General features: G+C 38.4%; 1 protein-coding gene across 6 annotated transcripts in view; it reads left to right on the top strand.

The window, feature by feature from the left end:
- CDC42SE2 (CDC42 small effector 2) overlaps positions 1-26,510 on the top strand; it is a 172,824-nt gene that overhangs the window by 101,845 nt on the left and 44,469 nt on the right. For all 6 annotated transcript variants that reach the window (XM_007087791.3, XM_042983516.1, XM_042983523.1 and 3 more), the window contains 2 exons: positions 22,125-22,226; positions 26,129-26,245. In XM_007087791.3, coding sequence (XP_007087853.1) covers positions 22,125-22,226; positions 26,129-26,227 — 201 coding nt within the window. In that variant the 3' untranslated portion in view covers positions 26,228-26,245. The remainder of the gene's footprint in view (positions 1-22,124; positions 22,227-26,128; positions 26,246-26,510) is intronic.

Consider the following 26,510-nt stretch of genomic DNA (forward strand, 5'->3'; position numbering starts at 1 on the left):
CTGAGGGCATTCTGTGATTTCGGGGGATTTGTATAGTTAGAAGAGTACTTACTCAAGTGCACTGCATCCCTGTAGGTACTATATTATAATGACTCCAGATGGCAGGTTCATTTAGAACTTCCATTTTCAAGAATAACATTCCATATACCATATGTGAAATGTGAATATGGTAAAAATATCTTTATTCCTTCTGAAAACAAAAAAGTACGTGCTCTTCATTTGCTTAATTTCACAAAAAAATCCTATCACATAACTACAAGCATCTCAAAGCATTTAATAGATGAATTTGCTTAATAAAAATAAAAAATTACCCTTATCAGTTGAGAAATGAAAAATGTCATTAGTTTTTAGAAAGGTATTGCAGAAGACTGATTGAAATGTTTCAGGTGTATACTAAACCTAGAAATTCCTAAGACTGTTTTAATGCCCCACAACTTCCATACCTGCCTCAGGAGTAGCTGCCATATTTCCTCATAGTCACCTACTTTGGAGTGTGGGGGTTTGTGTGCCCTGTGCACTTCAGATCCCAAGGAGAAGGTTGAATTTGTGTGTACACGCTTAAAGACAAATTAGAGAGGCTCTTGGCACCAGAGTGCAGTGGAAGGTTTTTGCTCTTGACCAGTCAGCAAGCCTTGTAAGTTAGTGTCCCTTGCGTTTCACGTGAGGTCAAGTTGGGGATGAGCAGAGGTAGTAGAAAGCCATTTATTTTCAGAAATTACAGTGCTTTTATAAGTTTGTAAATGTTAAAAATGGTTTCTTTAATGCTTTTCTTAAATTGATCTTTGTTCAGTTTAGATTGTGGTTTTTTACTCTCTTCCTCAACGTCAACCAGCTATTTCTTAGCAAGCCATGTGATACACCCATCTCTCAGCTTCAACAGTTTCAATTCTTATATGACCTTGTTCATCTCATTCCATCCATTTTTGCCTTTCCTTTGTTACTTTGAAGACCACTCCCAAGCCTTATATAATTTTATCCATACATATGTCACTGTTTATTCCTATAAATGACTATTACTTAACATAACCATGACACTTTTCTTATACCAAAATATTAATAATTTAAAAGTTTGTTTTACATCTAAGCATACAGTATTGTAAATAATTATGAAGCATATATGTTAGGCAGCACACACTACCTATATTAAGAAAAGGAGCATTGCCAACCCCCCAGCAGTCTCTTAGTGTACTTTCCAGACACACCCCAGGTCCATCACTGGGAGGACCTTGGTTCAAATCACTTCCTTGCTTTGTGTTATTGTTTTGCCATCTATATATGTATCCCCAAACAGTATTATTTAGTTTACCTGTTGTAACTTTAAATGAATGGAGTTCTCCTAGCTGTACTCTTTTGTGTTTTCGTTAATTAAATATTAACTTTATAAGATTGGACCATATGGATCCAGGTAGCTAAACTTCTTTTTTCTTTCACAGTTTTTTGTGCGACTACCCCATAATATGTTTATCCACTATAGTCCTTTTGAAAATTTGAGTTGTTAGCAATATGGGACTGTGGTGAATAATGCTCTTTTGTGCCTTCCTGTGAGTATGTTGTCTAGTGAACACATGCTTGAGTTTCTCTAGGGTATATACCTGGGAGTGGAATCAGTGGCTTTGAAGTCTAAAGGCAGTCATTTTTACCATGCAATACCAAATTGTTTTAAATTTGGTGTTACCAGTTTACATTCCCACCAGTAGTTTGAGTGTACCGTTCCATATCCTCATGAACACGTATTAGCAAACTTTTACATTTTTATCACTCTGGGAGGGAAGTAATGACAGCTCTTTGAAGTTTGAACTTGTGTTATCTTGTATATTAAATATAGTGGAGTGAAAAGTAACCTGACTTTTTTTTTGACTATTCAGGATTATACACAAGCCAGAAATTTCTTCAAATACAATTCCCCAAATCAGCTCTTCCACAGTTTGTTCATCAGCATACTCTATTTATATTCTAGCATACAATCACTTACTGAAGAGTACAGAAAAGACATTTTAGATAAATTGAAGCACATTAAGTTAAGACATGATTCTGTAACGTTTCATTTTTGTATTTAAAGTATGGTTAAGCATTAATTCAGTGCTTTCTATTTAGTCTTTTAGTGTTGTAGAAATACATGCCGTCAGTAGCCACCAAGCATCATCCATGTCAGTCTATATATACCAGATATTACTAGAACTCAATTTTCATTAAGGGCAAATGAAAAAAACCAGAGTTCTTTTCTTTTCCTCTGACATCCCATCAGATCATTTGAGCATTCCTCAGTAAGCGTATCCCATGGTATAGACCATTGAATACAGAACAAGTCAGAGCATGGAGCTTTGGAGCTCAAAAGCAAGATTGTATTATGTTCTTTGTGATTAAAAATACTGCTAAAATGAAAAGGAAAAACTTGGAAAGAGGTTTTTTTTTTTATGAACCGGGAGGGAAAAAACCCATTGTGATCAAATAATTGAAAAGTATGTATGTATATGACAAAGCCCTAACTTAATTTTTTTCTCTTTGCTTGTTACAAAGTACATATCCTCATGTTCATAAAGAAAATCTTCCTCATCTGTAATGTTAAGTAGTGTGAGCTTGTATTAATTGGCTGCTTATATGAATACTGAAGCATTTCTTAAAAGATCTGTTGTTCGCAAGTCCTCTGACCACACCTGGGATATTGTTAGGTTTATTTAGAAAACACAGTCTTCAATTCTAAGTTGCATCATTTGTGTAAATAGTGTGAAGGTCTGCATCGTTTCATAAGGTGGTGAATTCTCAAAATGCTAAAATAAAGGCCCTTCTAAAACATCAATAGCATTAAGTTTTGTTTTACTGACTTTTGGATTTTATAAACTTAGAAACTGCAAGATTGAAGTAGTTTAAGCCTATATCTAGAGTTACTGTGGATTGGGTCCTGATCCCCCCATTGCCTTGGTATTATATACAAACAAGGAAAGAAGAGTAATACTGTTAAGGAACACAAATTTTACTCTTATAAAAATCAGGGGAAAAAAATGAGTATACCAGGCCAGGTAACAAACTATTCATTTTTGTAGAAAAAGGAAGTTTTCATGCAAATTTTATGTGATCTATTACTAAGGAGAAATTAGAATTTAAATAATTTCTGGAACCTAATGCAATAGTGGTAATTATCTGGGATAGATATTTATGGTGTTTATAGTGTACTGAAAATTTGAGAAGCATTTCTTAAGAATATGTTCATCAGTGGGGCGCCTGGGTGGCGCAGTCGGTTGAGCGTCCGACTTCAGCCAGGTCACGATCTCGCGGTCCGTGAGTTCAAGCCCCGCGTCAGGCTCTGGGCTGATGGCTCGGAGCCTGGAGCTTGTTTCCGATTCTGTGTCTCCCTCTCTCTCTGCCCCTCCCCTGTTCATGCTCTGTCTCTCTCTGTCCCAAAAATAAATAAAAAACGTTGAAAAAAAAAAATTAAAAAAAAAAAAAAAAAAGAATATGTTCATCAGTGATATAAATACATGGAAAAAAATTCTGTTTTTTATCCTTCTCTACTTTAAACTTGTTTATAATGGGTAGAAAATATTAGAGATCAGTTTTATTAGTAGCTCTTATATGCAGGACAGATTCTAAGATCTCAGCTATATCTGCTTTAAGTACTGAGTACTCTAAAGGTTGGTCTGGTCTCTCACCACCTTTGTACATAGTAAAAATTTTGATTTTTTATATAAGACATTTCTCATGTTTATGTTCCATTTGCTTTTGTACATTGAATTTTCTTTTAGTTATTTGAAAAGCTAATACCTATGCTTAAATTCTTCTCTTTTAGAAGGTGAGACATTATTTCTTTTACTTGTGATTTGTTTTCTGTTTTCATTTGTGAATTAAAAACAATTTTTGCACTGACATCTAGTCAAATGCTTGTGTGTGCACACATGCAGACTTGGAAACTTGAAGTTAACCAGTAAAGTTGAGACTAATGAGTAAATGGTAGAGTCTTTGTGCTTGAAGATTGGTTTTCTTTTCTTTGTGTGTTTCGGTAACTTTTACCCAAATGGAAGTGAATATGTATATTGGATAAGAAATTGAATTATGAAACTCTGCAAATAAACATCACTTTTAATAAGTTAAGGTGAAACCAGCAGAACAGTTAGAACATTTTAAAAGGCTCTCCTTGCTACCAAATGTTAATTATTATCTGCCATTTTTATAGACCTTCTTAGTTCAAATATTTTCATATATATTAACTTAATAGTATACATTCCTGTCATTTTCATTCCATCTTTGCGTTTTTCTTTCTGCCATTCTTTGTGTGGTTTTGATTTTGGCTTTATTTGTCCTTACAGTGTCTGCTTGGGTAGTAGTTGGGTGATTTTCTCACTGGGATCTTAAGATACACAAATGCTTCTGCGTATACACTTATATGCATGTATCTAAAAGGGATTAAGATACTGGAAAAAATACTAGCTGAGTGAATTCTGTATATACATTAAGTAAACAGAACTTTCTCTACATTAAACACAGAAAAGCTGTTACTAGATACCATTTTCTTGCCTACTTTAGGAACAGATAAAATTAATAAGAAACATAAGAGAAATCTACTTTTAATAGTGTTGAGCTATGGGAAATTGATCTCATTTTTAGGAACCCCAAAGTTAAGGATAGTTAAAAAATTTTTTTTTCCTTTTTTCCACCTTTGTCATATGAGATGTGGTTTTCTGTGAGGTTTAAGAGTTGTTGAGATAAGGGTTTGAATTCCATTGCCAAAACTCATTTACTGTTTGACCTTGAGCAGATTAATTAAACCTTTGCAAGTAGGAATAATGATAGGAAAATTAGGAATAATAATCCTATCTTCTAGGATTGAATATATTAAAGTATATAATAGATTAAGTATGTGAAGTAAGGTAATTCATGTAAAGTGCTTAGAATAGTGCATGGTTTACAGGGTTGCTCTTATTATGGATATTGAGTTGATAAATTGAAATTTCCTTTCATTTAAAAACATTTTTTCCTGCTTTTTCTTGTTTTTATCTCCACTGATTATTTTTAAGTACATTGTATTTTTAAAAAAATTTTTAATATTTATTTTTGGGAAACAGAGTGCAAGCAGGGGAGGGGCAGAGAGAGAGGGAGACACATAATATGAAGCAGGCTCCAGGCTCTGAGCTGTCAGCACAGAGCCTGACATGGGGCTCATACCCACAAAGCATGGAGTCATGACCTGGGTGGAAGTCAGATGCTTAACCAACTGAGCCACCCAGGCGCCCCTAAGTACATTGTATTTGAAATGAACAGGATCTTCCAAGTGTACACACACACACACACACACACACACACTCTTTCCCCATCACCACTCTCCTGAAACCCACTTTACGTGACATTAAAGGAGTTTAAAAACAAAAGGTATGAAATGATACAACTCACAAAGAAAAAGAGAATAAAGAGATAAGCATGGATGAGAGTTAATAAAAAGTGGATGATAGAATAGGAATTTGCTGAACACAGCCACAGCCTAATTGCCTAAAAAGGGACATACTGACCAGAAGTAACGTAACATTCTTTAACTGCCTTGCTCTTCAGAATTCCTTCAAGAATAAGTTACCAAAGTAACATTACAGGAATATTTTACTGAACTGTAAAAACAATTTTTTTATTAAAAAATTTTTTTTGGAAATGTTTATTCTTGAGAGAGAGACAGAGCACCAGCAGGGGAGGGGCAGAGAGAGAGGGAGACAGAATCTGAAGCAGGCTCCAGGCTCTGACCTGTCAGCACAGAGCCTGACATGGGGCTTGAACCCACACACTGTGAGATCATGACCTGAGCCGAAATTGGGTGCTTAACTGACTGAGCCATCCAGGGCCCCAACAACAGATTTCTTGGTTGAAGGCCTATTGAATGAAATTTCAGACTACATGGACTAGCCATTTAGCTATTTAACCAGGTGTACTGCAGATATTTATGGATGGTTTTGGAGTAATTAATGATAGTTTCATAGAACATGAAGCAAAGAAAAGCAATTCAACATAGTACATGAAAAGAAAATGATGGAACACTGCTTGACTCACTTGTGAATAGTATTTACAAAAAGTTAATATAAACATTGGATTTTTCTTTATTTTACATAGCATTTGTGGGGAGTTACATGACTTTCTTTGAAACAAAGATGTTTATTTTATGGGTGATGGCCATTGAGGAGGACACTTGCTGGGATGAGCACTGGGTGTTGTATGTAAGTGATGATCATGGGAATCTACTCCTGAAGCCAAGACTGCATTGTATGTTAGGTAACTTGACAATAAAAAAAGAAAGAAAAGAAATAAAATAATGCAGTTCTAAGAAAATGGTTTATTTTAGAGCAACTGTCAGTACAGTAGAGATGGAAAGAATAGTGGACAAGAAGATTCCCAGATGTGCGTTAGTAGCAGCTGTGGCTCCTTGGGTAGTAGTAACGATCTCTCTGGGTGCATTAGTTTCCTGTTGCTGCAGTAACAGATTGTCAAAAGGTTAGTAGATGAAAGCACAAATTTATTATGTACACTTCTTGAGGCCACAAGTCCAATACAGGTCTCACTGTACTAAAATCAATGTAGGTCATCATATTACATTTTCTTTTATTTATTTATTTATTTATTTTTTTTTTTTTTTTTAGAGAAAGAATGTGTGTGAGTGGGCACAGGGGCACAGGGAAAGAGAGACAATATCTCAAGCAGGCTCCATGCTCAGTGCAGAGCCCAACGTGGGGCTCAGTCCGTGATCCCATGACCCTGGGATCATGATCTGAGCCGAAATGAAGAGAGGGATGTTCAGCTGAGTCACCCACATCACATTTTCTTTGCGCAGTATGGAAGGTATTTTGCAAGTCTAAAGGTAGCTATGTTATGCATGTATACACACATGCTTGCATATTGAATGGACAGAAACAATCTCACAACTCGTGGTGGCAGAAATCTCTAGTGTTGGAAAGGCTTTTATACTCAAGATCATTGAAATAACTGTCATTAGTACCTAGAAAACCAGTTTCAGATTATTTTTTAAACCTATTTGGTGCTTGCAACATGTGGTTTAATCCAGATACTAACTTTAAATAGAAGGGACAAAAGAACTCATGTTCACTTCAGGTTTCCCTCTGAGCGAGAACAGCTAGTTCTTTCAGTTTTGCTTTTAGCAATTTTGCCCTTGAAAGGTCATTATAAATTTGCTTAGAGATTCTTTTTAAAAGCAAATTTTGAGGCCTCCTGCAAACTTCTCATCTGTTACCAACTGTGAAATTTATATTGAGTGGGAAAAGGTTAGTTTCTACTAAACTCTAAAAGGCAAAATAAAGAAGACTGTACTCAGGATTGGATTTTCAGTGCATTTCCAGCACAAAATATCCTGCCTATTGTACTTTGAGGTAATTCCTTGCTTGTAACTCTAGTTGGGTGTTCTGATTTCTTTGTGGTGATACGTGGTGTGGCTCTCCTCTTTTTATCGAAAGGGCTTAGAGAAGCCCTTTGACCTCAGGGCCACTGCTGGCATGCCGGTGAGTGTGCACCAAGATCTAGAAGCCAGCAGATTATTGTTTATCATCCCCAGAGCGGAAGATATAGTATAAATTGATACATATACTGAAAAGCCTTACTGTTTTTAAAAGTTTCACCCTCATGGTGGAATATGAAATGTAAAGTAGGCTAAGTTATTGAAGAATAGATTTTTTTTTTTTTCCAGTCTCTGCAGTATCTCACCCCTGGTTTCTCTTCAGTTTGTCCCTTAAACTATTAATTGGGGGGTTTTGGTTATGATCTTAGAAATCAGACTTCCACAGGTGGTTTTATTAGCTCATATTATTACTAGTCCTGGGAAAGCTGGATCTGACTTCTTAAACATCTGTATCCAGGGCCTGGGGCACAGTGAAGACTCCTCTGTCTTTCTTGATTCTTGGCACTTAGGCTGCTTTCTGACGAGAGGTGGTTGTTTTTCCTTCATAGGAAACATGGTGACCCTCAGCTCCAGGTCCGTCATGTCAGTTTCACAACCATGAGGAAGAAAGGGTTTCTCCCTGGTTTAGTTCTTTCCAGTGAAGGATTCTGGAGCAATCTGTGTCATATGCGCACACTTATAATCAGGGTTGTGGACTGTTGTGGTTGGCAGCCTGTCAAAATCATAAGGTTGGGTTTGGGAAGAGGTGATTTCCTGAAAGGAAAGGAAGGAGACTGGTGTTTCCAGAAAAAAAAATTTGCAGGAAAAATGGCATGTGTCCATTATAAGATTTATGTCTATTTTTGCAAAAGGATAAATCTCACTTTGTCAGTTTAGATATCTGTTAATCATTCTGATAAGCATGTTAAAAAGCTGCATGAAACCCTTTAAGAACAATAGAAAATTTATTGTAGGTCTGGAATGCCCTAAGCTTACTGTATTAAAAAAAAAAAAAGAAGTTAAACCTGAATCAGTGAAATAGGAGCTAAGGATATGTGAATTGTAAAAACAACTCTTTATCTTTTGGTAAATGATAGTTTGTACTGTCAGAAACTTGTATTTCTTTACCAAGTTCTAAAATAAACTTTGAGGCTATTTTACAACCCCTTGATAGAATAACCAAAGTGAAAAAGTAAAAGAAGGCTCAAGTTCTGGTGCTGATTACATACTTTCAGCAGGGTTTTAGCAAAGCTGAGCTATGTAAGCCCTTTTGACTTTTGTGCCACATTAAATAAATCTGTTATGAAAGATAATGTAAAAGGTAGAAGCTACTTGTATTATCTATCACAGTTTATTCATATGGTTTTCACTTTCCTCCCCTTAAAATGATAAGTGTTGTGTCATTTTGAATAATGTATTGACACTTACTAGGTACATGTTGGTTAATAGGTAATAAACTCTTCTGATAAATCATTTATTTTTGTATATTTTAAAGTCAATAATGACCATGCCTTTTTCCAGGGTAGCAGCTTTTTATGTCTATTGATTTTTGCAGAAATTTTCTTTCAGTTTTAATGTCTTAAATAGTAAGGACTATTTTTAGAGTATAATGTATTGTCATTTACAGACTACCTTCAAAGGTGGTTTGACTCAGCATTAAAGGGGCTTATGGACACAGATGGGAAATAGTGGATTGGGTAGGTCAGGTCATTAGTGATATCTGTACATAGGTTATAGATGACCTCTGAATAATCATCCTGGTAAGCTTGTGATTTATCAATCATTATTTAAATAAAACCATGACTCACATTTGAAGTATGTTGTAGAAAACTTGGTTAGTGCCTAGAGGTAAGCAATGAAAATGTGTACAGGTAGACCATTTGAGAGAACTATGGACCTAACTATTTCTAGTCTGTGAGGTAGAAATAGGCTCTTCTCCTCTTCCCCCACAATTTTATTGACATATAACATTATATTCATTTAAGGTATGCAATGTAATGGATTTGATGTATGTATATACATTTGATCCTTGAACAGTGCAGAGGTAGGGGCCAATCCCCTGCACAATTGAAACTCCCTAAAAACTGCGGCTGTGTTATATGCTGTATCTTTACAATAAAGTCAGAGAAAATAAAATATTATTATTTTAAAGTTTTATTTCATTTTGAGAGACAGAGAGAGCACACAAGCAGAGGAGGGGCAGAGAGAGAGAAAGAGAATCCTAAGCAGGCTCTGCACCACCACTGACTGAGCCACCCAGGTGCCCCGAAAAGAAAATATTTTTTAAAGCAAATCTTTAAAAATTTTTTAAATGTTCATTTATTTTGAGAGAGAGAGAGCACATGCCCCTAAGTGCGTGAGCAGGGGAGTTTGTGGGGTGGGGAGACACAGAATCTGAAGCAGGCTCTAGGCTCTAAGCGTTCAGCACAGAGGCTGATGTAGGGATCGAATTCATCAACCATGAGATCATGGCTCATGTGGTATCATGACCTGAGCCAAAGTCAGAGGCTCAACCACCTGAGCCACCCACGTGCCCTTTGTAGAAAATGTTATTAAGATCTTTAGAAAGAGAATACATTGGTTGTGTGAGTTTTTAATGTATTTGGATATTAGCCCCTTATCATATAAATGATGTGCAAATAATTTGTCCTATTCTGTAGGTTGCCATTTTATCTTGTTCATATTGTCCTTTGTGGTGCCTGAGTTTTTCGGTTTCATGTAATCACACTTATTTTGGTTTTGTTGTTTTGCTTTTGGTGTCAAATGCAAAAAATCCCTGCCAAGAGCTTATCCCCTAAGTTTTCCTCTAGGAGTTTTATGGTTTCAGGTTTTATGTTCATGTCTTCAGTTCATTTTGAGTTGAATTTTGGGTATAAAATAGCAGTCTTTTGCATGTAGCTGTCCAGTTTTCTGTGTTCTATATTCTTGGCTCTTTTGATGTAAGTGAATGGACCATATATGAGATTGGGATTATTTGGGGGCTCTCTGTTCCATTGGTCTCTGTATCTGTTTTTATGCCAATTGCATGCTGATTTGATTACTGTAGTTGTGTGATAGAGTGCAAAATCAGAAAGTGTGATGCTTTCAACATTGTTCTTTTTTTATCATGATTGCTCTGGCTGCTTAGGTGGTTTTTTTTTGGGGGGGGGGGTTCCACACAAACGTTAAATGGTTTATTCTATTTAAGAGAAAAATGTTATTGGAATTTTGATGTGGATTGCATTGAATCTGTAGATTGCTTTGGGTAATAGGGACTTGTGAAGAATACTAATCCTTTTGATTCGTGAACATGGGGTATCTTAGGAGTTTGTTGATCGTCTCTTCCACTTGAGCTAGTTTTTTGTTAAAATGTTTAATTTTTTTTCAGTTATTTTATTTTTTAGTTTCGTGATTTCTCATTGGTACACTCTTATTTTCTCTTGGTGGAAATTGTTTCTCTTTTATATATTGTCCTCCTCACCTTAGTGAGCATCTTTATGACCATTATTTTGAGATCTTTAGTGGTTTCAGGGAAATCAACTCCATTTCATTAAGATGTGTTTCTGGAGTTTTATCATGTTCTTTAGTTTGGAAAATTTTCTTCTCTTTTCTCATTTTCCTTGACTTGGTGTTGGTTTTTTCCATTATATCAAAGAACCACCTCTTCCAGTCATGATGGACTGGGCTTGTGTAGGAGTTGAAGTGTATCATTCCAGCCTGGTGGAAGTTTTTGGTTCTCTCTAAAACCTTGTGAGATTTTGTTAGTGGTTCCTAATCCTTGACCATATGCCATGACCTGTCAGTGTCCTAAAGGGGACCTAGATATGGAGCCTTGTTAAAAATCAGATACTCAGACAGTAGCTCTTAAAGTATGCACATAGGCTGCTTCCAGGGAGAGACTGAGAGATGGGAGTTTGTATCTGCCTCCTCTTTGGTGGCCCCTAGGGTATAGCTGGTTAAGAAGTGTTTCATTATTGCTTCATTGATTAGGCTCTTCTTTTATTTTTTTACTTATTGTTTTAGTAATCTCTAAACCTAAAGTGGGGCTTAGCCTCCTGACCTTGAGACTAAGAGTCGCATGCTCTACTGATTGAATCAGCCAGACACCCCTAGGGTCTTCTGATAAAAATTGATTAAAAAAACATTGTATGGGGATGCCTGGGGGGCTCAGTACTTTAAGCCTCCCACTCGATCTCAGCTCAGTTCTTGACCTCAGGGTTGTGAGTTCAAGCCTGCATTGGGCTCAGTGCTGGATGTGAAGTCTAACTAAAAAAATAAAATTAAAAAAAAAACAAACCACCATTGGTGGCTTGGTTGTTGTAGAGTTATTTTGAATGGAAAAAAAAAAACCCATTCAACCTAATGGCTTGCCAAGTAACTTAAAAACACAAAAATTGGGGGCGCCTGAATGGATCAGTCAGTTACTGGTCTGTCTCTTAATTTCAGTTCAGGTCATGATAACATGGTTTGTGAGTTTGAACCCTTTGTCAGGCTCTGCACTGACAGCGTGGAGTCAGCTTTAATTCTCATTCTCTCTCCCTCCCTCCCTCCTTCCCTCCCTCCTCCTTCCCTTCCTTTCTTCCCTCCCTTTCTTCCCTCCCTGTCTGCCACTCCTGTGCTTTCTGTCTCTCTCTAAATAAATAAAGGGGAAAAAGAAACCCACATAAAGTTTAAAATTTTATTCAGGGAGTGTAACAGGTGAATAAATGGGAGTATAATGCATGGACTTGAGGAAAGGTCAGGATACTAAGTGAGAATTGCCAGAGGTGCTGAGATTTGAAGGCAATATTAAAGCATAACATATTTAAGGTATTAGCAATTGAGTGCCTGTGTTTAAAGTGCTTAGAAATGTGCCTGGCATGTAGTAAGACTCTTAAGTATTACCTATTATTTATTTTAAGCTATTCACCTGTAAGTTTTTAGAACCAGTATTTCTAAACCATTGAGCCATCAGAGTAGCTGGGGCCTGCAGCTAGACGTGCAGATTTTTGGTCCCTCCCCAAACCTGCTGTATCTGAAATCCTGCAGGTAGAGCTATGCAGCCTGTGTTTTAACAAACTCTCCAGGAATTCTGATGTACAGAGAAGTTTGAGAACCACTACTTTTGAGGTTCTACCCAGTATAAAACCAAAATAGTGATGACAGTTGAGGTCTTTAGGACACGGCATTACTGTGAAGCAGAGATAAAAAAAAAAAAAAAGCTATCAGATAAGTGACTTGTGCACAAATAGGAACACCAGAATTTGAGTTCCTTCCCCCTTTTTAAAAACGTCTTTCACATAAAATAGTTCTTTGAGAAATAGTTGGTCATAATACTGAATAAGACAGGTTTTAGAGAAATGAGCTGACACTATTTCAAAAGCCTTCTCATTTAGCAGTCATTTCTTGTCTAGTTATTGTCAGGCACAGCTCTGGTCATAGGGTAACTCTTAGTATGTTAGGGAAATCAAACTCTGAGTATATCGATTATGATACGGTGTTTTAGGTGCTAGAATAGAAATAGCCTTTTTCACTCCATGCTCAGATCAAGGAGCTCGCAAGGTTGAAATAGCCTTTTTCTCTCCATGCTCGGAAGGTTGAGTTCGATCTGGGTCTTAAGGAATAATGGGCAGTTGCCAAGTGAGGATAGGTTTGGGGTGAGGGTGTTCCATGTGTTTTTTGATATTAGTGCTATAAAAGCTACTGTTTTCATTTTTTGCCTAAGTGAAGACACACTTTTGCTCCAAAAAAAAAAAAAAATCTCAAATCCATCTTTATATTATAGCTTTTATTACTCTGTTTTTTCTGTTACATGGATTGGTTGGTTAATAGGCCTCTCAAAAGCAGCTCATGCCCCCAGGGAATCAGTATCATAGAAAAAATTACTGTTTTAGAAATGCCTGTTGCCTAGTTATACTGTCAATATTTCAAAACATAAACTTATTTCAGAGGTTCCCAAAGTTTGTTTTTTGGTCCCCTTAATACTTTGAGTAACTTTTTTCATGGCACCTCTAAGCCAAGAGAAATTCTTTACAGATGTATTAACTAGTTTTGTGCCGACAACTTGGTAAACATGTATGTCCTAACATCTTGGTTGCTTTAAAAAAATAACAAATTGAAAGAAAAAAATTTTTATTTCCTTTGAATATAATCATGATTACTGACGGGATGCCAATGCCTGTCCTTGTCAAGCCATGGAATCAGAATGAATGCCACCAACTCTCTTTTCTAGTTCCATATTGTCTCTCGTACAATGCTTGGGTTTTTTTCACAGCAACCACAGAAAGCACTGCTTTGCAGAGATGTGCCATTAGAGCATATGGTCTAATTGTAGCCCGGAGTGAAGGGGGCTACAAGAGCACCTGGTTCCAGGGGTCCCAAACAGACCAGGTTTGGCCACTTGCCACAAATCAAATCCAAAGGCAGGGAGAAACAAGACAATTTATTTCAGTGAGTCCGACACTAGGGTGAGAGTAGACTGAAGTCTCAAAGCCTGTCCAGAGTGCCGAAAATACCAGGTTTATATAAGGATAATGTGGGATAAACATGGTTGAATGCAAACAGGTGGGCACTGAAGGTCAAGTTGATCATTGTCTTGGAGTCAGTCACATGGGGTCTTGTGGATCAGGACAGTGCTCATTGCTTAAGGGAGTAGTTTCTGTTCCCTTCAGGGGATGCTTTGCCCACAGGGTCTTTTGCCTGACTTAAGAGATAAGCTGGAAAGGAGAACTTAATCAGTTGGAAAGTACAGCCTAAAGTCAAAATGGAGGTAGTTGACATTCTCTTTCATAATGTTGCAATTTTGAATTACCTTTATTTACTAAGTTGAATATCATTGGGTTTCCCTCAAATTGAAAATATTGTGTGGGGCCCCAGGATATTTCCTGAGAATCATAGATTTATTTGATAAAATACACAGGTGGGGGGGGGTTCACTTATATTTTGTCTGGGTCACCAAGCTGTCAGTAGCATATCTTTCTTTTTCTGTTCTTCATTCACTTAGGATGCACTGGTGTGAGTGATTGCTACCTAATAGCCTGAAGGCACCAGCTTTTTTCACTGCCTCAGGTGGCACTTTCATTTTTTTCTTTTTTAAGTTCTATTTATTTTTTTGTGATCTCTACATTGAACATGGGGCTTGAACTCAGGACCCCGACATCAAGTCTCATGCTCTTCTGACAGCCAGGCAGGTGCCCCGGCACCTTCATTTTCTATTCACTGTGTGCCCATTTCTAGAAGTACCTACCTGTGCTCTTAGCTTATCCCTCCTGTTGCCCTGTGGGGCTTGGCCACAAATTGTTCCTCAATGGCATGTGTTTGCACACTAAACTGCCCAGATGGTAGTCCTGAAGGAAGTTCTATTTAAGTGATTAAGTAATCACTATTTCTCTAGAAGCTATACTTGGTTAATATTCAAGAAATATGAGAGTGCAATATTTATGGGGGGGAGTATTTATATTGCTGCAGAAATGTGTTTAAAAAAGGTGTGTTGAAAACATGAATGTCGTACTATTCATAAATTTATTCATAAAAAGTTTGTTGATAGATTGCTGTGTGTTATATATAGCCCTGTCCCTTGTGGATTCACATTTTATATGCCTGCCTATATAGGAGCACATCTCCTATCCAGGGGACAGTTTAAATTCGGTGCGAGATGTAAATTTTGCTTTAGTAGGTGAATACAAGGCAGTCAGGGAGTCCTGAGTGGGAGTAACCCCAGGGAGTAAAGGAGTCAGGCCTGAGTTAGTGAACTGATGGAACAAGAGGAAAGAATCTTCCATGCAGAGTTGTGGAAGAGCATAGTATACTTAGGGAACTTGAAATAGCAGATGAAAGCTTAGAATGCATGGAAGAATGTAGTTGAAGATGAGGATAGAGAGAGAAATAGGATTTCCATAGCCTGTGGAGTTTTTTATTTATCCTGAAAATTTGGGAAGCCTTTGAGGGATTTGAAATGAGTAACACGATCAGTTTTGTACTTTGGAAAGGTACATCTAGATTCAGGGTGAGGCATATTGGAAGGGGAAAGAACACTGTAAAACTGGAACCAGATAAGTGAGGGACTCCTGGCTCCTGCATTGACGTAGGTGAGAGGCTCAAGGGCCCAAAATAAGGTAGTGGCAGTTATGTGGGGATGGAGGGAGGAAAGCGGCAGACTCCCCAGGATAGTTTTCTAATTGGATGTGATCATATGAGGGAGAAGGAGTGGTGAGGGACAGCCCTCAAACCTGGCTGGAAATACTGGCAGAAATGTGGTTGACCAAACATGGACTGAAGAGGAGGAATGGGCTATGCAAAGAAAGTTGTGCGTTAAGTGCAGAAGCTTGAGTGTCCTCTGGCCTCATCAGTAAGCAGTTGAATGTATAGTCTCAAGCCCAGAAAGTAGAAAATAGACTCACTAGTTATCGGCATAGACTTGATAAGGTAAAGATGTGCAAGAGGGAAGAAAAGACACCAAGGGTGCCAGCTTACACAAGATCAAAAAAAGCACAGAGATGTACGGCAGTGGATGAGTGAGGAACCAGAGAAGAGGGATCTGTTGGAAGAAGAATCTCAGAGTAATCCTTTCTCTACTTTGTACATTCTAGGTTTTTGAAATAAATATCTGACTAGTAATTTCACTAACGGTTGCCTAGCGGGATATTATTGTTACAACCACAGCATCCATTCTCCCCCTCGTCTGTCCTATAGGAGCCATCGTTTGAGTGGCAGACCCCCCTGCTCCTGGTGATTCCTGATTAGGTCTGTGCTGCTCATAGGGAACTGCTGTCCCTTTGCAGCGATTGGGTTTGAGTTTGGCTCAAGGAAGGCATTCTGTGGATGAGAGGGGTTGGTTCAGGACAGGGCAGAGAATTCAGATGCCAGAGGAAGTTTTGTGGAAACCTCAGGGGGGAATTTGTCTTGTTTTTAATAAAGCGCTATTCTTCTGTATGTCAGTAAACATGGACAGAAGGCCTTAGACTTGCTGCAGCTCTGTTGGCTACCAGCCTGACAATGAAGCTGACAGGAGGGCACAGCTGAGAAAAGTGTAGAGAAATTTTGTGGAAGCCCTGAGTACACTGAACACCTTGCCCCTGGGCCTTACTGTGTAAGCCATTTTTAGTTTTCAGCTATAATTTTATTTTGAGAGAAGGAACATGTGATGGGAGTGCATGAATGATGGATGCGAATAGCACACACACCCTAAGGTGACGATGTAGCCAGCTCCAGTGTCACATGGGAGCTCTGCAGTGTAGTTTTCAAGGACCTAAAATCTCTGCCAGTAGTTTTGGGGAGGAAGACAGGAAGTAGGTAGAGTATGATTTTAGAATTGTAAAGTAGCATGGGGCGCTTGGGTGGCTCAGTCCGTTGAGCGTCCAACCTCGGCTCAAGTCATGATCTCGCGGTTCATGGGTTCAAGTTCTGAGTCAGGTTCTGGGCTGACAGCTCCAAGCCTGGAGCCTGCTTCAGATTCTGTGTCTCCCTCTCTCTGCCCCTCCCCCACTCATGCGTGCGCTCTCTCTCTCTCTCTCTCTCAAAAATAATAAACTTAAAAAAAAAAAGTAAAGTATCAGGAGGACAAAAGTTCTGGTGGAAATCAGAAAAGGAATTGTTTATTATTCATTCTCGTGTCACATAGTTTTTACTAGTAAACAAGACTTAGGTTTTTGTGTTAAGTTGTAAAGGTAGGAGAAAATTCACTAAAATAACAAGTCTTTAAAAACTTACTTTAAAAAAACTGATGAGGAAAATTACCACATGTACACAGAAACAGGGAAGAGAACTGCCTCTCCCAGGTATGTAGCACCCAGCTTCACTAGCTGTGGATGGGGGCCCCATCCTGTGTCACCTGTGACCCTCTTGCCTCAGCTGGAAAACTTAAAGCAAGTTCATCCCACACTATTTCAGTATGTGGCAACTGGCTGTCTCTGGCAGTAGAGCACGTGACTCTTGATTCCCAGGTCATTGAGATCGAGCCCCACATTGGGTGTAGAGGTTAAAAATCTTCAAAAAAAAATTTCAGTATGTGTGTCTAAGATTAAACTGCTTTAAGGAGGCATCAGTAACATTCAGTAAATGTGAAGAGACATTTTTCCTTGTCTCCTTCCTCGACCTTATGCAAAATAACAGTATTTCAAGGATAGCAACAATTATTCAAAAGGTTGACACTCTCAATAGAGTTCCCTATAAAGAATAGAGTACGTTTCCAGGAAAACCGATGACTCTGCTACTGACAGCAGTTAATACGTATCAGAGTGAGTGCACCATTTCCTGTTTTTCTTTGCAGAGGCCCAACTGTGGAGTTCCCCTTGTTTACCCATGAGTTAAATCTTGTCTCTGTCTTACCACAGAGGTGTCCTACTCCTTAAATGTCCACAGTGACTAAAAAATAATACATTTTTGTATTTTGAAATAAATTATATTTGGAATCTAGGTTTTCGATTTATTGATAATGTTAGAACACAGATCCAAAGAACATTGCAGTCTGTGTGTGCATCTATCCTTCCTTCCTTCTCTGGAACCTACCACCTTGATCATTATTTTTCTCTGCTTTGAGTCTCTTTCACTGCATCTTATCAGAAATTAAGCATAAATCCAGTCTTTCTCATCTTAAATGGAAAAACGGCTTTTTTCCTTCAGCTGCAGCCTGCCCTCTTGTCCCTGTCCTAGGCGTGTCCAGTTGTTTGTGTCTGACCGCTCTGTTTCCTGACTCCTACACACTTGTCTGCCCCCTCAGTGGTCTTCCACTCTTAGCCCTCACGAAGGTGCTCACTGCATGTTGCTGAATCTGAATATGCAGACATATTCCAGCCTTGACCTGACCTCTCCCCAGCTTTCCACTGTTTGCCTCATCACTCCATGACACCTAGAAGAGGACGCACCTGATTTTCCTCCTCCTTTTCAGGCATTTTCTTTGTCGTGTCCTTTGAGGGATTTTTTTTCTCTGTCCAACTTTAGGATTCCTCTGTGCACTTGTCTCCCTCAGAAGTCCCCTTAACTTGTACACCTTTATTGTGCTGGTGAGGGGTGCCTCGGTGGCTCAGTCAGGTAAGCGTCCAACTTTGGCTCAGGTCATGATCTCATGGTTTGTGGGTTTGAGCCCCATGTCGGGCTCTGTGCTGACAGCCCAGAGCCTGGAGCCTCCTTCGGATTCTGTGTCTCCCTCTCTGTCTGCTCCTTCCCTGATGGCTCTCTGTCTCAAAAGTAAACATTAAAAAAATTTATTGTGCTGAGTGGTGAGACTTAATTTCTTATCTCTAGTTTAGCCTCTTTCAGAATCCTATATCCGTGTATCCAACTTGCCCTCTTGGTAACTTCACTTGCATGTCTCACAGATAACTCAAATTCAGTGTGTGTTAAACTCTTTCATGTTCTTCCTAAAGTCTGGCCCTCTTCCAGTATTCTCTGACCCCGTGAATTGTGCACATTGTTCTCAGATATTCTTAACTTCTGGCTCTCCCTTCTCAAATCCAGTCAACAACCAAATGCTGTTGATATTGCCCCCTAAATACCTTTTAAATCCACCCAGTTCTTTCCCTTTCACCTGCTGTCAGCTAAATCCAAGTCCTCTCTTTCCACCAACATTACTGCAATAACTTCTCCTTTGGCCCCTCCAGCCTCCCTGCCAGCTGCAGATATCACAAAGTGGCTTTTAAAACCAACTTGTCATGTTATCAGGGAAGGAAGGACTGAAAGCTTCAATGTCTGTACCTTAAATCAGTATCGGATTACACGGCATGAAGAAACATTCCAGTATGTAAGGGAAAGCCAGACTCTGAACTCAGTACTCACTGTTCTCAGATTTACAAATTAGTTATTTGTTCTTTGCTTTTCATTAAGAGAATAGTCTCTGTTGAACATCCTCCCTCAAAATTCAGAATGTTTTAGTCTTAGAATTTGATTCACAAGCTGATCCATTTGTTAATTCCTTTCAGGAGACCTTTCTGGAAAGGGTTGGGTGATGGCCTGAGTGCTGACTCTTCTCCCAACATCTTCCTGCAGTAATCCATTTGTTAGAATGAATCACTTCATGTGAAGCTGTGGGCCAAGTGTAGCCTTCTGCTAAGACAAACATACCTTACAGGGGCAATGATGAAGATCCAGCTTGAGAAGTTGCTCCTGTGTGTTCACAGGGCAAGGGATGGTCAAGACTGCCAGTGGCCTGAAGTAGATCTTTCTTTCTGAAATATGCCTGTCACTTGTCTGCCTAAGAGGGCCCTCTGGCTGAGCTGAGTGGCACCCTCTGCTGTCATGAGCTGTTGCACCTGCAAGCTGGTTGCACAAGCCCTAGGAGGAAAAGTCTGTAGGTCTGCAAATGCCATTATCCCATGGAACTTAACTGCTATCTTTTTCTTCACCTGGAGCCATCCACCCTTTCCTGCTTTGTGGAGGGTGCCAGGAAGCTAGAAGTCTTTTCTATCAGTCAAGGGGTTTATTGGGGAAGAAGCCCCAACAATTTGTCTTGCCTGGGTACTGAGAAAATTCTTGTCTTCTGCTGGCAAACATAAATTATTTGGTTGTGCCTGGACAAACAACTTTCTCACACACAAATTCACTGGAATGTAACAGGGTAGCCAAGATGAAAAAAGCTGCAAGACTATCATTAGCTTCTTCTTTCCCTACATGAATCCTAGAAAAGAGAAGGTAGCATTACTTCTTAAGGCTCGTTTATGCTGTGTTATCCCAGATGAGAATAGTGTGAAGGGAAGTACGTTAAATGGGATGATAGAAATAGATAAACTAGGAGTCTGGGGAAAAGATGGAAAACAGAGTGGGAAGGATGGTGCATTGCTGATATGGGGCTCCCTGATGAAAAGATGCTGTGGGTGTCAAGTCTGATGGAGGGGTCGGCAGTTTGAGGCTCCTTTAGGACACCTGAAGTAGGAACATATAATAAAAAGCAGGAAATCTGTGCCTTTGTGCTGACAGAAAATTGAAGAATGTGATACCTTCCCTTGGTTTTCTGATAACATGAAAATTTTCCGTAATCCTAGGAAGCAGGGCCCCAAAAGAATGATTGAATTTATGAACCCTTCAAAAAGGGACTTGAAGTAACTAAATGGGGCTTTAAGTACACGAATGAGAATGTTTTGCTCTGAATTTTACAGACTATAATCCATACAGTCAAGCATTTTGAGAGGGAAAAATGAAAACCTATAATACAAATTCTCAGATTAGAAAATATTGCAGTGATGTCCTCTCATAACAAAGCTTCTGAAAAGATAACCATAAATGAGAAATAATACATATCTACTAAAAAAATGGTCTAGAACTGGGATCATCCAACTACTGCTTATGGTCCAAATTGGGCCTGGTACTTGTTTGTTTAAATAAATGCTCACTGGAACACAGCTCCACTTAATATGTTTATGCATTGTCTGTAGCTGCTTTTGTGCCAAAAGGACCAGAGTGGAATTGAAGCTATGACAGACTGAATGGCTTACTTACTGTCTTGGCCTATAGGAAAAAATTAGTGGATTCCCAAAGAGAATCGAGTAAAGTTACTTTCCAGTACAGTAAAACTATAAAGAGAAATAAAAATAATGGATGAAAATATACACAATCCACTGTGCACATAACAGGAACTACAGAAATTACAAAAAGGAACACAAGGTGCATTATTAAAAAACATAATAGAAGAAAACTTTCCCAAGAGACAGTAAAACTTAGGTTCAGATAGACAAGGACCACCACCTGCCATATAGAACCCTGGATGGAAAAAACCAATGAACTTGGAGGTAGTCCAGTGTCACTGTTGAACTGTGAGGATGAACATAAGTATTTCCAGGGAAAAGCTCAAGCTTCTTTTGGGATTCTAAACAGTAGCAGTAAAAACTAGAGGACAGTAAAAACAATCTTTGGTGGCTCCTAAAATTAATGCATGAACCCTCCATTTGTGTGGCTTTGTAGAAAATAAATTTTTAATCATGAGGGGCTGTTGCTTGAGTCTGTCTTGTTTCTAGGATTTATCAGGATTCTAGCAACCTTTCAGTGGATGTAGATACACTCCAATTTCTAGAATATATTAGATAACCTTGGTCTCTGGAAGGATCTCATGATTCTCATGATCTCACGATAAGTAAAACAGTTACCCTGGAAATACCTCTCAATGGGTGAATGGGCATATTGGTGAGGGAAGGATTGTAGCTGGTAGCACAAGTTACTGGGAAATAGGATTCTGTACCCTGTCAGAGGTGGTTGTCAGAAATTAGGACTTACTAAGGCCCAGCCTAGTATGAGTTTGGATAGGCTTTCATTCCCAGTCAGTGCAGACCCGAAAAGAGTGAACAGGCTAGGACCAGATCTCCTCCAGACGGAGCAGCTGATTTATTTCAGTGTGGAAGAGTTTTTGGGTGTAATCTAAGTAATAATAACCATCAAAATAACGTCAGTTAACCATGAAAGCTAGAAAGTGATGTTAAAAATCAGAGTGTTGTACTCAAATCACACTGTATTCTTTGCTAACAATAGTGGCGACTGATGATAATTTTACATTTGTCTTATTTTTTTTAAACAATGAAACCTAAATGGTTATTATGCAAACAAGCCAGTGGCTAAAGCTATGCCAAAAAATCTATTTTAAATTCTGAATAATAATATGTTGTTTTGCTTTACGGGTCGTGTGTGTGTGTGTGCACACGTGTGCATGTATCTCTCTTGGGATTTCATCATATGAGGTAATTGTGGTAGTCCAAGATTTCAGGATCCTGGTGTCTTGGGCAAATTTTATTATGTTATTAAAATCATTCATCTGTAGTATATAAATCGACCAGACTAAGTTTGTTGCTAATAAAATCCATCTCTCAACACATTATTCCCTATATTGTAGAAAAGGCGCCGGCGGATTGACCGAAGTATGATTGGAGAGCCAACAAATTTTGTGCACACAGCTCATGTAGGATCAGGAGACCTGTTCAGTGGAATGAATTCCGTAAGTGTTTTGATGGAAGATACAGATGGGGTCTTGGGGCATAGACCTGTGTCATCTGTATGACAGGTACATACATTCTTAATGGTGATACAATGCTCATTGAATGTGTAGGCACTGAATATAAATACATAACCTGAGTATATAGAGAAGAAAATAAGCAGTGAAAATTTAATCTCTTCTCTAACTTGCTAAACTATGCATTTATTTCTGCCTTTCTCCTGAAAAAATACTTTAAAGGACTTGAACACCAGCCTTTTAGTAACATTAATCTTTCTGTTCTCTTAAATTTACTTAGTTGCCTTTTGCAGACCTGTTTATCACTTTTACCTTATAAAATATTAGCCTTTACTTGATACTAGAATGTGATTTATTCATCACTGAAATGTAAATAACTTAGATACTAAGCAGAGGATTAAAATTTGTGCATATTTGCTCTTATTTATAGAGATTTCAGTGTATTTCAGAATAGACTTTAGATTTATTCACTTGAATTTGTATATTTCTTAATTTTCATCCAAGAGGAAAACAGTGCACTAGAATAGAAGCAGCACCAAATGAGGGTTTGTCAGGGCTCTGGCTCATTATTGCCCTGAAGTAATAAGCCACTAAGTATCAGGAGCCTCTTTGCCCAAAATCTAAAGTAAACTAATATACCTAAATGGTCTCTGAAGTGTTTAGAACCAGAAAATGAGTAAGACTTTTATAGATAGCGAATTGCCCGTTGTCTGCTTACTTGGCAGAATTAACAAAAGACTTTACAAGAGAGCAGAGACTTTTAAAATAGGTAGATGGTTATCCTGGATACAGCAAACAAGTTTGTCACATCAGTTACTAGGTAAGCAAAGGAATAACATTTGTAGCTTCCTGGAAAGGAAACAGCTTGTTTGTTTTAAATCTGTAGGAAAAGTACTTTGTTTTGCTCAACTGCTTTTGTGGAGTTGTAAGAGGTGTCAGGTTGCTATCAAAATACAAATTCAGTAGCTTTGTTTCCTGGATCAGCATGAAATAACCAAATGGGAACCTAGGATTTTTCTTTAGAGGGTTATTTTAATATATATAAATAGAATGAATGGCTTCAAATTTTGATGAATTTTTTTTTTTTAATGTTTATTATTTTTTAGAGACACAATGCAAGCAGGGGAGAGTCAGAGAGAGAGGGCAACAGAGGATCCAATGCAGGCTCCGCACGGTCAGCACAGACAGAGCCTGATGGCCGGGCTCAGACTCGCTGAAGGCAGATGCTTAACTGACTGAGCCACCCAGGCGCCCCAAATTTTAATTTCTTAATAAATGTCTTCCCCAGTTCAGGTTTTTAAAATTCATTTTAATTTAAAATGAATTAAATTTTTAGTTCATGGTATTTAACTTTTTAAATCTTGTTTATGTACATTTCACAATTTCCTTTAAGATTCCTATTCATCATTTTGTCTCTACAAGGAGCCTGTCATTGATGTTGGTGACTATTGCTGCCGTTGATTTAGGTAGAACTTTAGGAAGGACTCTTGAAGGGGCGTCTACTTCTGCTTCATCTGAAGGAGCTGGATCAAGACAGGCCCTTGGCTGTCTCCAGGCAGCTTTCTCTGCTAAGGGATGGGATTTTTAAAAAAGTGTCATAGCTCATTAGAACCAAATATGTCTCCCAAAGGCTTTTTGTACTTACTGCTGACATTAGTTTTTTGTTTGTACAGTGACAAACAGCTTCTGACTCCTATTGGGCATGGGCTTGGTTTTTTAGTCAGTTCTGTCAGGTTGAATATCATGCCATTGCTGAGTTTCCTGAAAGTCTCATTGATAGATAAAACTTGTCTGAGCCTGATATGGTGAGAGAATTTTGCTCTTACATGCAGTAATAGTGTAAGTGAGACAAAAGCATAAATGTTGTTTATCCAAAGAAATAGTTTGCCTTGTTAGTTTGTCCTAGACTGAGCAGCATGTGTTAGGTACATGGCTTGATGCACATGAAACAGCTGTGCAATATGGGATTATTGAATGGTCAGATGACTTGGAATTTGTTTTCTCCTAAATAAACTGTTCTTCCCAAGATAACCTTTTATACTAAATTTTTTCTAGAAAAGGATTCCATGACTGTTTTAATAATGTAGACTTACTGTGTTAAAATACAGACACAGTTAAAATAATACATTAGAAAACCTAAATCCTGTGGTTTGAAATTGAACAATTGAGTTTTGGAGGAAAACCAGTTTCTTTTCTTGGTAAGAATTAGCATGACATTATGAATCCACTATGTAAAAATACAAAGGTTGTATTTTTTTTTTTTATAAATAGGCCCTAAAATATCTAAGAAAAAGTAACAGGTGGGAAATTATTTGGTAGGTAAAATCAACTTTGTACCACAAAAAAGGAGCAGAACATGAATTTTAACTGTAGCATATGGACTGTACTGTGGCCTTCTCAGACTGGGGATGTTTATTGAAAATAAATTGGCCTATAGATTTCAGGTTTGTTTTTTTTTTTTTAATAAAGTAGTCATAAATAATGTGAAAACAGATAAAACATGTGATACCACTAGAATAAGATGTTCAACGTGAGTAAAATTTTCAGTAGATGGGTAAAAATTACCCATTTGAGAGCCAGTTACATTTTCTTACTTAAATCCTTTTGGATTCTAAATAAGCTATGCGTTTTATTTTTTGCTTTTCTGTTAGAATATATTTAAAACTGCCTTGCTCAGAAAATAGGCAAGTCTTTACTATTTTCTTTAAACCTACTGACTCAGCATCACCAGTGAAAACACCACACAAGTCATGTTTTCTATTAAGTGCTTACTAAGTATTTGATAAGTAGATTAATAATGGATGTTGTCTGTCGTGTCCCCTCCCTGGGGAACCATGGAAGTGTCAACTGGCTGGCTGAGCTGATTGCCAGGGCTCTCTGACTCTTCACAGTTAGGTCAACACCTCTGACACTTTCTTACCTCTCCTTTTTCTAGCATTCTAGCCTGATTCTCTCATTCACTGCTTCCAGTGGGGTATGAAGTAAGATTGGAATAATGGATGATACACTTAGGGTACTTCACAACTTGCCAGTAAGTTTATGCACCTTTGTTTTAGCCCAGTAAGAGAGAAAATACCGCACCATTTATGTATCTCATACATCAGAAAATAGCCCTTTTGGGTGTTTAGGACAGATTGTCATGTTGACTCTTTTACCGATAGGAAGACTTACCTTTAGAGAGAATAAATACTTCACCCAGAGTTAACCATATTAATGAATACATTTGGACTACCATCCAAGTCTTTGGATGCCTAACTTTAACACTATCAAGTATATAAATCCTATCACATGGAACTTTAAAAATTGATCTTTGGTCCAATTTCATTCATAATTATTTTTGTCTCTAATGGACGTGGTTCTATACGTGAGGTGTCTGTATACTTTAAGTTGAGTTGATCTGTATACTTTAGACTGTTTTTGAAGTGTTACCAAGTATATTGTGAATTACAGAACAGGGATTTTGTCACTGGTAAATGGGGAGAGAAAGAGGTGGCCCAGCAAGTGGTTTTCTAGCCTCCTCAACTTGCCTCAGGGCAATCAGACAAATTTAAGTCTAGGGCCGCCTGGGTGGCTCAGTTGGTTGAGCATCCAACTTTGACTCAGGTCATGATCTCACTGGTTGTGAGTTCAAGCCTAGCATTGGGCTCTGTGCTGACAGCTCAGAGCATGGAGCCTGCTTCAGATTCTGTGTCTTCCTCTCTCTCTGTCCCTCCCCTGCTCGCGATCTCTCTCAAAAATAAAATTAAAATAAAAATTTAAGTCTATAAAAATGGAATTTTTTTCTACAGAAAGTATGCTTTCCACAACTGCTCAGCTGGAATGTTGAGACCAGCATCTGCTGCATAGTCCCTAGTTGCTGACTTGGTTCTGTTTCTGTCTTGTTCTAGGTTAGCTCCATCCAGAACCAGATGCAGTCCAAGGGGGGCTATGGGGGTGGCATGGCCGCCAGTGCACAGATGCAGCTTGTGGACACGAAGGCTGGATAGCCCCGCGTCCCTTCTCCAGTGAGTACCCAGCTCCTACACGCCAACAGCATAGCTTGTGAGGGCTTGGAGTTAAAACATACATACTTTGTTCTCTTTAGAAATTGTGAATTACTGAAAAAGGGCAAACATCTATTACTCCGTTGAGTGTTTCTAGTGATCGTTGTAGGCACTTTACTTTGAGTATTAGTTTTAGGTTGCTCTTCTCAAATGCTTTAAGACATCCAGTTGGGAAGGAGGCTTTGACAGATTGTGTCCCTTAAACAAAAGTGAAATTACTGATTTG

Source organism: Panthera tigris, chromosome A1, assembly GCF_018350195.1.
Source record: "Panthera tigris isolate Pti1 chromosome A1, P.tigris_Pti1_mat1.1, whole genome shotgun sequence".
Lineage (NCBI taxonomy): Eukaryota > Metazoa > Chordata > Mammalia > Carnivora > Felidae > Panthera > Panthera tigris.